General features: G+C 41.1%; 1 protein-coding gene across 4 annotated transcripts in view; it reads right to left on the bottom strand.

The window, feature by feature from the left end:
* TAF2 (TATA-box binding protein associated factor 2) overlaps nucleotides 1-13542 on the bottom strand; it is a 76151-nt gene that overhangs the window by 41399 nt on the left and 21210 nt on the right. For 2 of the 4 annotated variants that reach the window (XM_075549327.1, XM_075549330.1), the window contains exons 13-19: nucleotides 13082-13196; nucleotides 11961-12070; nucleotides 9785-9850; nucleotides 9289-9321; nucleotides 7463-7715; nucleotides 5746-5886; nucleotides 2291-2401 (exon numbers count right to left, since the gene is read on the bottom strand). In XM_075549327.1, the coding sequence (XP_075405442.1) occupies nucleotides 2291-2401; nucleotides 5746-5886; nucleotides 7463-7715; nucleotides 9289-9321; nucleotides 9785-9850; nucleotides 11961-12070; nucleotides 13082-13196 (829 nt within the window). The remainder of the gene's footprint in view (nucleotides 1-2290; nucleotides 2402-5745; nucleotides 5887-7462; nucleotides 7716-9288; nucleotides 9322-9784; nucleotides 9851-11960; nucleotides 12071-13081; nucleotides 13197-13542) is intronic. The other 2 variants (XM_075549329.1, XM_075549331.1) reach the window with 1 other exon arrangement.

Genomic DNA, 13542 nt, shown 5'->3' with positions numbered 1-13542 from the left:
TTAAAATGGGAGTTAAGTGAAAAAAAAAATCTAAGATTTTAAGTGAACAGAGACAGAAGTGAGGAAAGGAAGCGTCGGAAAACTAGAAGGCTGGTACAGGAGGCAAGCAAATCACTTACAGGAGGTCTGGAACGAGAAGCAGAGAAAATGGGGGCAAAAACTATTTTAAAAAATTAATTCCATCACAAATCCCAGAAGCCCAGACGGTAAGTTCTGCAATTGACAGAGCCTACTACAGAGCATCTATTTCAGCCCAACTTGATGCTCAGGGCACTGGGGGAATTTCAGGACACTGAGAGAAACATGGTACAGCACACAGTTTCTGTCTTCCCGAGAAAGCATGTGCTGCGCACATAAAAGAACTGCACCAAAAGGGCCCAGGGCTTCTCTCAACAGCACCCTCAGAGGCAACAGCACAATGGCTTCCAAACTCTACGGCCCCAAGACCCTCTTGAAACTTAAACCACAAACACCCCCTCTGAAATCTTCTCAAAACCAAACAAAAGTTTCGTTTCACTAATACAAAACATCTGCCCTGAGCACTATGCTCTTTCAGAACTATCTACACGCGTGGCACTGGCCCCAAACGTGGACTTCTAACTACGAGACTAGCGGTGCGAGCCCGAAGGGAACGAGGGAAGACCGTCCGTCTCCTGGTGGTGTAGTGCCTACACGTCGGTTAGCCATGAGATCCGCATGGTCAGCAGTTCGAAACCACAAGCAGCTCCGCAGGACAAAGGCTGGCTTTCTACTCCTTTCAACAGTTACAGTCTCAGACGTCCACAGGGAGTCGCTGTGAGTCAGCACTGACTCGACTGCAACGAGCTTGGTGTTTTCATCTCAAAGAAAGACTTAGAGCTGGGGAAACCCATAGGGGTGGCTCTGAGTCCGAATCAACTACATAAACAGCTCACAGCCATCGAGTCGAGGTGGCCTCATAGAACAGTGGGCTGCTTGTTTGGGACTTAGCGTAAAGGGACAGCAGCAGTTCCAACGATGAGACAGGGACCTTGGAGGGCAGGGAGTTCACGCTACCAGGCAGGAACAGCACAAACATGAAGGGCGGGAGAGGATGGCTGCACAATTCAAACAAGGGACTTCGTGACAATTGCCACTAAATTAATCACACACAGGAATGGTTGAATTGCCGTAAACTTGCTGTGTGTGTTCTCAACTACAAAATGTCTGAGGGAAAGTGATTTTGTGTTTGAAATTCTAAACCCACCAAGCCGTCGGGCGGAAGAGTGAAATAAAGGTACTTTCCACCCTGTCAAGGGCCAAGACGGTCACCTTCCTTGCACTCTTTTCACTCCTGCAAACTTCTGGTGGCGGGTTACTGAAAATGCATCCACAAATTTTTGTTTTTATTCTTTTTTTAAAAGGTAAAAACTAGTTCCTCTCCTGCTGAGTGTATGCTGAGCTTTGGGACTTTTAACAGCGAGACTAAAGCAGAAGCGACAATGTACGATTTCTGAAATGAGGTCATGGGGTTTCCTCCTGGGTCTCCGCTTTGGGCTGGGGAAGCGAGAAGCGAGAAGAACCAGCCCAAGTGACAAGGGACTGAGGACTCCACCAACAGCCATGTGCGCAGCCTGCTTAGTGTGGACGCACCAGTCCCGGGCATGCTTTCCGATGACAGCATTCCTGGCCCAGCTTCTTGGTCACAGCCTTGAGAAATACTGATCCAAAGTCACTGTCTAAGCTACTCCAAGATACACGGCTGACCAGAACCGTAAGCCAGTAGGCTTTGTATAGAATCAAACTGATATGCAGCTACTGTTCACTAAAGGTGTAATAAAAACATGAAGTTTCTGAAGGCATCAAATATGCCTTCTATTTATTCTCTCAGTATAGCATGTGTGCTCAAAAACACATGGTGATTATGAACTGATGACAAGTGTAATGAAGTAAGTTTTGACTCATAACTTTCAAGAACTATTTGTCAAAAAAATTAATAATACACACAATGTTAAAAGAAAAAGGTCAAGGTCATCAATGAGTAAGTTAATCCCAAGTCAGAACTGTCTTCTGGATATCACTCAGTAATTGTGCTGTCAGACTTCACCAAAAGCAGTTATGTGACAACGTCAAATTGTATACACGACAGTCTCCACATTGAAGAACATTTCAGAACTGTCTTGTTTTTGATCTGCTGACTGTTCTAAAAAGTCCTGTTGTCTCTATCTCGAGCAAACTCAATTACTATGGGCTCATCGTTGAGTAAACATTTCCTTCAGAGCAAAATACCAAGAGCCAGTTTCATAATGTCATGAGGAAGAGAGAATCTTACCTTATTTTTTCTGTTGTCATTATACTTGATTAAGTCTAAAATAAATGTTAAGACTTCTTTGGGACAGAGATTATGGACATCTCTCAACAAAGCCATTGCAACTGGCATAGTCTACAAAAAGCAAACAAAAACAATGAAATAATTTTAAGCATATAATCTAATGACTACAATTCATTGATTGTATATGGAAAAGGGGTCACTTTAGGGCTGACAGCAAATATTCAAACAAAGCCGAAGTCTCCTAGCTCCCACCCCTGTCCAGCAACACCTAAAAGCACTCGAACAGGAAAGAGTTGAATGGAAATGAGAGAAGAGCTGCATGCTTCGACATGCTCAGTAGCCCACCTCTCCCGCAGCAAAGCACACGGAGCACGCATGGCGGTACTCCAGAGCCGCGCGCTACAGTGGGAAAGGCTCGGGTTCAGCAGTAGGTAAACCATTATTCAACTGCCAACTCTTGCCGACTGTCTTCAACTAGCTGTTTACTGAGTAGGAGGCTCAGTTGCCTCACAACCACTTTAAGATTAAATGACAAAATAACTGCAACCGTGTGACATCAGCAGACCTCAACCATCAGCCTTTAGGAAACACCAATTCGAGCCCTAGACACATGGAATCTAGGACAAATAAACCACTCAGGAGCAGTAATGGGAATAGCAATATCATGAGGATAGGGGAAAGGTGGGGGGACCAGGGGGAACTGATTGCCATGATCAGCATAACCCCCGAGGGGGACCAACAACGGGAATGGGGGCAAAGGGAGACGATGGAATATGTAAGGTATGAAAATAGAAATCATTTATTAACTTAACAAGGGTTCACGAAGGTGGGAGGCTGGGGGAAGGAGGGAATAAAGAGCTGATACCAAAGGCTCAAGTAGGAAGAAAATGCTTTGAAAATGATGATGGCAAAAAAAGAGAAAATGAAGATGGCAACATGCGCACAAATGTGATTGATACAACAGCTATATGGACTGTTATAAGAGCTGTAAGAGCCCCCAATAAAATGATAAACAAGAAACCACCACAATTCTCCAGTATTACTTTCATTTTTAGACTGAGGTTTTTGTAAACCAGTAAGTTACCTGAAATCCAACTTAATCTTCACCTTTCCAAATTTCCATTATCAACTTCTCTACAGAGGTAGAAACATAATTCATACACGGTAGTAACTTCTACCAGCAAGATGGAGTTAATTACGATGAATGGTATCACAGTCCTTAGTGGACAAGGAAATAGGAACTGTTCCCTCTTCTTCTAAAGAACTGTCCCCTCTAAACTGGGGGCTAGGAAGCAGGTGGCTCCTGTGCCTGCTCGAGGGACCGGGAGCTTGGGAAGCTAGAGCAGCCAATGGTAATCCTGTGACACCTCCGAGGAACTTTTCCTAGAAAGATCTGTTCTATGGTTACTCTGCCCTTTTTGGAAGCAAATCTGATTTAAGCACCAATCTTCTCTCCCCTTCCTCTCAACTAGAAACATTGAATGAAAGATGAATAGGTATGAAAACACTGTTCTTTAAGCTTTGACTGCAACCCACAGTAAGAAATAACTTTATACACCAGAGCATAGTATTCTCTCTCTCTCAATCTTTCTCTCTCTCTCTCTCTCTCTCTCAATCTCTCTCTCTCTCTCTCACACACACACACACACACACATACACACACTTTACGTGCAATAGAAAACAAAACAAAAAAGATAACAAAAATACATATATATTAACCCTTACCACATATAATACATTTTGATACTACTTATTTTCTTTTACTGAAAAAAGGTAAGTTATAACTTCAAATTGATTTCGTGACCTTCTCACTATGGGTCACAAGGGCCACTGGAAACACTGTTACACTGGGAAGGACAAGGAGCACAGCCACTCACTTGCATCTTCTCCATGAATCAGTGTAATGGCAGCAGGGAGCTAAAAAGAACGGGTTAAACACCACCAAAGTGCATTTCTTCAAAATAAAAATTACACACTGCAGGCTTCTAAGTTTAAACCAACACTGTCTTTCAGCACGCCGGAATCATTCTGTATCTCTTTTGCTCAAGACATTACTGTGAATATACTATCATTCTCACCCAGTGCTGCTCAGCAATCCTTTAATCGTTTTCTCTGTGAACGCTAAGTCTCAACTTGCCTGCGTCTCCACCAGCATGCACGTGTCTCAGGAAGAGAAATGTCCGGATCTTTTCTAACTTCGCCCCAACCGTGCCCAGGTTCTTCTAACATCTCCACAACTTGCCCTTCTTCTCTCCTTCGTATCTGTTTTCTCACCTGACCATTTTCTCGTTGCCTTTCCACTGGCTTCCTTCCATGCCCAGAGAGCTTCCAGTTGTCCCTCCAGGCACACGAAGCCAAACTAACCCCAATGTCCTTTTACTCAGCCTTCCTTTCACATTCTCTTCAACCCCCAAATCACAAAAGAATTAGCTTAATTATCTAGACTTCATTATTCTCTCCCAGTGCCATTTAGTTACCTGTCTGCCTTTACTTTAGTAAATTACTAAGATTTTCAAATTACTCCCAAGTGATGAATCACCAACCATCGCTACCTCCCTTCTGAACACACTGACCCCAGCCCATCACACCACCACCACCAACTGCCTGAACGGTCATTTACAGGAGACAGATGATGTGGCAGGTACATTAGATTCTTGATCTTATTCTATGCTAATAAAAGGTCAATCTTAGAAGTCAGTGCTCTGGAGCTTAAAAGATTAAGAAATGCGTTCATGTGCAAACAGCCAATGAACCAGGAATGAAATATGTACCCAGAAATCTATGCTTACTTCCTCTGTTCATAGAAACAGACCACGCCTGAGACCGGCTGCCATTAGGGAACTTACTCACGCCTCCATCTGCCATGATTCCAACCTCAAGGCCAGTTTTCCATGTCTAATCTTACTGTAAATGTAGATTATGAGTCTTTGTTGTAAACCACCCATAAAAGGGATGAGTAATTGCTTCAGCTTGAGAAAGAATTTCAGAAGCAAAGGAAGAATTAATTTTGTAAGAATCCAGATTTCAAACCAGTTAAAATTGCTTTAGTCAAGGTCAATGCTGCAAAACTTGAGTTTGTAAAATGTGAGTGTACGGGGAAAACTGAATGGGACGAGAAAATAACAAGTCAAGTCAAAGCCCGGGGTTGGGAGACTCAGAAGGGGCAAAGTGGGCCCTTTTCAAAACCGAATGTGGGAAACTGCACTCCTGCCAGAGCTGTGGAGAGGGACACACGAAACAGCACTGTCAGCCTCCGCGTCAGCACCGCTGTTCCCACTGCTATGCCGTGCCCATGCTGCCCTGTAATTTGGCCCATTCCAGCTCCACTTTGTTGGGCCATGAGAGACACAAGAGCCAGTTCCAGCTCTACAGGAAATTTAGCACACCTCATGTTAAATGTAAACACAGATCATGGAATCAGACATAATCATGAGACAATTATACGTAAACTATACCTTCTGTAGAAAGTAACTTTGAAAGCTCATAAAATTGTTTGTCTTCACAATGTTTGGGCATGTTTTACAACAGAACATTCTCGTGAAGAGCGACTTCATGGCTGGTGGTCCTGTCCACGTGCTCACCATGGAATTTGCGATCTGCACAATGACAAGGGCACCGTCGTCAGCACCGCAGCAAGCAGCTCACGCCAGGTAAGAGGGCTCTTCACACCTATCAGCCCAACTTCACCACCATTTCAAAAGAAGTAAAACAAACCACTCACCTCCCCACCAAATTCTTTCAAGGTGTATTTTTCTACAAGTTCATTTCTAATGGTAGTAGTTATTTTTGTAACTACCGCAAAACATGCATTTGGACAAGTCTTCTAAATAAGAAGTGGTTGATGCGATTATTCATTGGACAGGTATAACTGCAATACATTTACTCAGTAGATGCATCATCATGGATTTAAAATAGGGGTTTCAATCTACCCTAAATGAGAAACAAGCCTTAGCACTACCACTCAAGCCTGTAAGAACCGTTTCCAAAAACCTTGCTATTGAAATGCTTAGCGCATCTAAAATACATGTCTGAAGATAAAATTAGGATTTAAAAATAATATTCTCTATACTTTTCTGGCTCTGCTAAGAACTCAGCACGCAGGAATCACAAAGCTCTTTAACAGAAGCCACGAATGTATATCCGTAGCAGATGACTAACAAAGAATCCAAAAGCATCCAACTACTTACTAGTAAGGAGAGAACAAATGTAAGTCATTATAAACCATTGAAATGCTAGACAAATGGGTTTAGCAGTGATGACGGCTACACAGTCACTGAACGGGAATGAACCTATTATCAAGATGCTTTTTAAATACCTGGAAACCTGCATTTCTGGCCAAATTTTTATCTGCGTTTTTCTGGTTTTCATTTGATCTACCATTTTTTTGTTTTGGTATTTTATTTTCGCATCTAAAGAAAAATATTTGATTTTCTTAGTAAATTAACTTTTCCAGCATGTTAAATGCTAGTGCCTATGTTTTTGTGGTTTTTAAAAATTTCTTTATTGGGGCTTGTACAAGTCTGATCACCATCCATACATACATCTATGTGTCAAACACATCTGTCCCTATGTTGTCATCGTCTTTTTTTGTTGTTACTGCAACATGTTTATTTTTCAGTTTACATTTTTTTTTCAGTTTACATTTTCAAGTAACATTTTATCTTTTTTTTAATTGTAAAGATTTTATGGTTCTGAAGAAGGAATTAAGTTTTCCTTTTTCCAATTTCCATGCTTTTATTCTTTTTTGTTTTTTAATGCCTACGGTTTTAAACCACATGACTCATATCAATTCCTAAGCGCAAATCAGCATAAAAGAAATTACAATAGGTTAAGATGAACTGATTTCATGTACTATAATGTAAACTATCACTCAAACCAGGGGATTTCTTACTAAATATATTCTTCGCTTTAAAATGTGTTGCTTGCAATTGAATAAATGGTGAGAATGTTTTCTTTGGTTTCTGTAGCTCAACTTTCAGTTTCACAACAACAAAAACTTTGAGCAGATCTCTTTTTAGACCCAAAAGATGTTTCCTTCTAGACAGTCTTGTGAGAAAGCATTTGGCAAAGCTTCCAAAGGCCCAGCCAACAGTGAGTTGAAAGATGATTTTTAATTCTTTTTTAGGAGTCCATGCAGCCGTCGGGCTCCGCTTCTATTGGACACCGTCTCACCTTTGCCAGGCAGAAGCACGCGGACATCCTCACGCGGTAGAAGCACTGCTCTTGGTCTAGTATGTCCGTGAGTGCGAGGCGGGAGGCGGGCGTGGGGAACTTCTCCAGGGCCAGGATGGACTCCTGCTGCGCAACCACGTCGCGCTCGTAGCGCAGCTGGTACTGCCACATGAAATCGGCCTGCTCAAACTCCACCTTCCTCAGGACCGACATGTCGGGGTCGATCCGGATCCACAGCAACGGGGAATCAGCACTGGAAGAAAAACGACAACGCACATGGACTCTGACACGTGTGTCATTCCACGCATTAAGAACATAGAAACAGAGCGTGTCTTACTTAGATGTGTCCTTTAGCTAGGGGACTCACTGACTACCTTAGGCAGTTTCACTTTATCCACTTTGTATCAAGTTCACAGATCTATCAATATGCTTGGTGTATTTCAACGTCTCACAATGTCTAATCTCTATAAAGCCTGCTGGAAAGATCTGCAAGGATGAAAGGATAGCTAGGAGTAACAATAATAATAATTAGCAGGTTTTGATTTGTGCTTTTGTGATACAAAAACTTTGAGGGAAATTCTTCGTTTGACTCCAACAGCTAATAACTGACTGTGGCTATAATTAACTGGATAGCAGTCATGAGTAAGAAATGAAAGCATTTGCTTGACTAATATTAATGTTTTGCTGCCTTCTAATGCAAGGTTTTTTGGTTTTGTTCTAACCTTTTGTTATTTTCAAAAACAAGGTTTGAACCAAGGGCTCAAGTAGAAAGAAAATGTTTTGAAAATGATGGCAACATATGTACAAATGTGCTTCACGCAATGGATAGATGTATGGATTGTGATAAGAGCTGTACAAGTCCTCAATAAAATGATTTAAAAAAAAAGGCAAGGTTTGAAACCTAATTTGGGGACACAGAAAAAAAAAAAACGTATTCTAACATACCTGTCAAGGTAACAAGCCTAATTTTGTTTGTTTAATCATTTATTTGGGGGCTCTTACAGCTCTTATAACATTCCATACATCAATTGTTTCACGCATATTTGTACATATGTTGCCATCATCATCTTCTAAACACTTACTTTCTATTGGAGCCCTTGGTATCAGCTCCTCCCACCTTCGTAACCCCTTGATAAATTACAGAATATTATTGTTTTCTTATCTTACATCAACCGCTGTCTCCCTTCACCTATGTTTCTGCTGTTCATCCCCCTGGGGGTGGGGAGGTTAAGCATCAAGCTTTGCAATCGGTTTCTCCCTTCCTGCCCCCACCTTCCCCTCCCCTCCTGGTGGCGCTACTCCCATTTCTATCCCTGAGGGGTTTATCAGACCCGGAGAGCCTAGTTTTAAAAACCTACTCTTTTGTCAACATTTTCCTCAAAAGACCGCCACTGGGAATAATCATTCTACTCAATAAGCCCATCTGGGTGCTTACTACAGCCAAGGCACTCACTGTAAAAAGTTAAAATTAGCACCCATCCTGAAGAAGACAGTCTGTATAAACATTATTGGAAATCTGGCAACCGAATCAAAGTAACATTTCAAAACATTTCATTAAAAGCATATAGGCACAGAATGGAGGAGCAAAGTAAGAGCATTTGCACTACCATAAGCTTTAAAATAGAAAGACCATGAAAAAACATCAGCACATAAAGCTAAGGAAAGGGATTTTTAAACTGTTTTACAGAGGGAGCCTCAAAGAGCACAAGTCCGAAGACAAGCTCCCCATCGGGGAGCTCATTAAAATGAAAAATGCCAAGCCCATCCCTACTAGTGAAGTACTGAGAATCCAGGTGGCACGATGGGTTAAGTGTTGGGCTGCTAACCTCAAGGTCGGTAGTTCAAGTCCATCAGTCACTCTGTGGGAGAAAGATGAGGCTGTCTTGTACATATTTACAGTCTTAGAAACTCTATTTTCTCCTCTGTCCTACAGGGTAGCTCTGAGTCATAATCAAATCAAAAGCAGTGGTGGGTCTCTGAGTCTAACGAAGTACTGGATCAGAAACAAGACTGAAGGAAGACCTGATGTGATCTGCATGTCCATTACTTACCATTGGGAATCAGCACTTGGGAAGCCACAGGGAAGCTGGAAGACACCCCCACCTCATCCCACCTCAGCATCCTTCCCTGCCTCAAAATTTCACCTCGGCAGCCAGGTCTGGTTTAATTTTATCTGACTAACTATGATCTTGTGTGATATTTTTAATAAGGTTTCTTACTCCCTTTAAAAAGTTATAAAAGCACTGATTTTGAGGTCATCGATTTTATAAAGGTTTAATAAGAATGTATAGAATATTGCATCTTCAAATGTATGTAACTTACTCCATTGCAGAAAGGTCCATGTCAACTTCTTCTCCATTCATCAGTGGAATTTTTTTCTTCTTATTTCTACATTTGAGAAAAAGCAATTTGAAAATTGTGAGTTTCCAAGGAAAAAAAGAACAGCTAAAGATCAAGTTAGGCATTAGGGGCAACATAACATCTTAAGGAAGCAATACTAAATGCAATGGATTTTAAAAACAATAGGCTTTAAACACAGCAAAAACCAATATCCATTTGGAAGCTGGAGGGAATGATAAGCAATACTGAAATTCTTTCACGATCAAAGTTTAACAAAAGGCAGACAAATAATGAAGTGTTAACTTAAAACCTGTACATTACCCAAAGCACGTCATGACAGTTTCAGATAGAAAAATTAATGGGAATCATCAATGAATCTTTTATAACACAAAAACAAAAAATAGGCCTGTTATAAAACATAAATAATTCAGAACCATAAGCTTTATGGACTAGCTACTACAAGGCAAAGTAAATGATTAATAATAATCTTAAGAAAATTAATTATGTACAAAACTTAAAACAATGGCTCCCATGTAAATTGCCCCTGTCATAAAACCAGCAGGCCGACACACCAAAAACCCGTGAGAAAGGGAATATAAACAAAAGCGCAGAACAGAGTCATTCTGAGCCCCGCACACCAAAGACTACTCAAGAGACTGCGTTACTGCAGAGAAAAAGATGCGAGGAGATGTTAGCAGAAAAGGTAGCAAGCGGGTAGATGTTACCAATTTCCAGGTGTATAAGACAATCAGAAAGAGGGATTTCCCTGTGATTTAAGAAGGGATTTCCTCAGGGGCAGGAGGGAATGATTACAGGAAGATTTCAAAATCAACTTCTCTGGGGGACTTTACAGGCAACAGTCATCATTTGCATCAGACAGCCCAGAGGATCTTGCCAAGAAGAACTCTGATCCCCCCCAGTTTAACATTGCCAACCCCCCTTCCTCCTGAAGGTGCTGCTCGTGAAACCATTCACGAAATGATGGACTTCAAGGAGAATGCCCCATCTGTCTAGGAAGTCAGAATGCTCCTTAGAAGCAACGAAGGCTTAAGTGGAGAGCAAATGCCTTGAGAATGATTGGGGCAGGGAATGTATGGATGTGCTTTATACAATTGATGTATGTATATGTATGGATTGTGGTAAGAGTTGTTGGAGTCCCTAATAAAATGTAAAAGAAGAAAAGAGAAAAAAATGATTAGGGCAAAGACTGTACAGATGTGCTTTATACAACTGATGTATGTATATATATGAACTGTGAAAAGAATTGTATCAGCCCCAATAAATTGTTAAAATAAAATAAAAAAAAAAACAGAACGAAACCAGGCTGCAAAAAAAAAAAAAGAAGCAACGAAGGCAAGACCGTCTTAGACACGTCTAGACACGCCATCAGGAGAAACTGGGCCCTGGAGAAGATGATCAGGCCAGTGAGAACGAGGAAGGCCCTCAGGGAGCTACCTGACACAGCAGCTGCCGGGACGGCCCGGCTCAAACACAGCAAGTGTGGGGCTGGCACAGGCCCGGCGGTGTCGCATTCGGTGGTACGTGGGAGCCAACGGGACGGCACCTTCACGACAGACAGCAAGTCCCCCCCGGGGCCCCCTCCAGGAAAGCCCTGAGCTGACCTCCTCTTTCACTATTCAGAGAAGACGTAAAGGCCGGAATTAAAAGCAAGTGGTACCGTGTTAAATTAAGTGAAATCAAACCTTTAAAATATATTAAATAAAAGGTGACCTGTTGGATAGTTTAAAAATAAACTGGTAAAAAAGATGTAAACCAGTAATTTTTATTTCAAAGGCATAAGGAAAATTCTGGTTATGGCAATATATGAGGGAGATTCACAGTAAACATATTTAATGATGCACACATTAAACTCCTTAACAATCATTATTCACCTAGTATTTCCTGTACACAGTAAATCAACAAGATGAGTAAAAATGGATATAAACTATCTGCCTTGAATATTTTCGGGCTCAGAGAAACATCAAGCTTCCATTCCAAATAAACGGATACCCAAAGTCCTACATTTAAAAAATAATTCTAAAGAGGAAAATGCAAACAAAGAATGTTTGGTAATAACAGAAGAGTTTTAACTTGACATTTTTAAACAGTGACACACAGTTTAATAATTTCAAATTTATAGTTACAGTTCAAAACCTACCTTCTGCTCTTGGAATGGCATGGTATGTCATGTTTAAGACTGTTTTCTTCAATCTGCAATGTGTGGTTGAAGGATCCATCCAACTCTTGCACTGTCACTTTAAGTGGTCCCTTTAAAAAGAAACATTGTTCAAAGTCAAGCTACAAAAATACCAATCTATCAAGGAGCTTCAAAAAGTTCGATGAAAAATAGAATTAAAAGATAGTGGAACTTTCTGAGGGGAGAAACCAATTGCAATGATTGCTATACAGCACCCCTAACCCCAGGGGGATGAACAACAGAGACATGGGTGAAGGAAGACAGAAGATGGTGTAAAATATAATCATAAAAATAATTTATAAATTACCAAAGGTTCACAAGGGTGGGTGGGTGGAGGAAGGAGGGGGAAAAGAGGAGCTGATACCAAGGGCTCAAGTAAAAAGAATATGTTTTGGAAATGATGATGGCAACATATGTACAAATGCGCTGGATACAATTGATGTATGGACTATTATAAGCTGTAAGAGCCCCCAATAAATAGATTAAAAAAATAATCAATAAAAGATCATGGAACTTTCTCACAACTTTACTGCAGTCCCCTCATATGGTTGTTTATAAGCCCAAACCAATCCCAGAGGCATCCAGTCGATTTTGACTCAAAGTATCCCAATGAAAACCGAGTACAGCTGTGACTCTCGGTTTCCAAGGCGGTATGCAATCTAGGAAAGCTGACTGTCACATCTTTGTCCAGTGGAGTGGCTGGTGGGTTTGAACCACCAACCTTCAGGGTAGCAGCCAAGAACTTTAATTACTGCCCCATCAGGGCAACCCAAACCAAACCCACTTACATATACAGACATACAAATCAAGAGACAAAATACTTCTGTTCAACAGGTGTATCTGGAGACAAAAAGACCATCACTGCTGGAGGATAGGGAAATGAGGCAAACAGTAGCCCACAAACCCTCTATTTGTCACCTCCTCTTTCCTTTCATAGACACGGTGATTGCTCAAATCTACTCCCTGCAAACAATCCTCATTATTAACCTTCCTATGGGTAAGTGCTTCCACAAACTGAGACTAGAACCCAACTGGGCAAAAGACTACTTTGGTGGAAAAAAAATACAAACACAAAAACTTACCACATATTTCTGAGTTCCCGGAGATGTATAATCTTGTTTTATTTCCAATTCCAAGACATTTCGTTTTCTATTAAATGCAAAACTTCCATAAAATTTTACCACTCCACTCTGGTCTCTAAAGGCATGTAAAGGAATCTTCACATAAAGAAATGAGTACACACTAACCAACATCAGCTATTCATTGTAGTAGTGAGAATTTTCAAGGACGTCTCTAAGAATTCAAAGCTCCAGAAGTACCCTTCAAGTTAAAGCAGGTGGCAAAGTAATAAAAATTCTTGTGGAAATGTTCCCCTTGATTCAAACAAGATTTCTGAAACATTAAGAAAGTTGTGTCTTGAAAACAGCAAAACCACACTATTAATAGTTTTAAAACAAATCAAAACACCTAAGTTGTGAGAGACTACTGAAGTTGTGGCAGCCTCAAACCACATCTAAAAGTCACCAGACCCCATCTTACAAAG

The sequence above is a fragment of the Tenrec ecaudatus genome, chromosome 5 (genome assembly GCF_050624435.1).
Source record: "Tenrec ecaudatus isolate mTenEca1 chromosome 5, mTenEca1.hap1, whole genome shotgun sequence".
In the NCBI taxonomy this organism is placed as follows: domain Eukaryota; kingdom Metazoa; phylum Chordata; class Mammalia; order Afrosoricida; family Tenrecidae; genus Tenrec; species Tenrec ecaudatus.
Note: the sequence above shows the minus strand (reverse complement) of the source record. Positions and strands in the feature narration are given on the sequence as shown.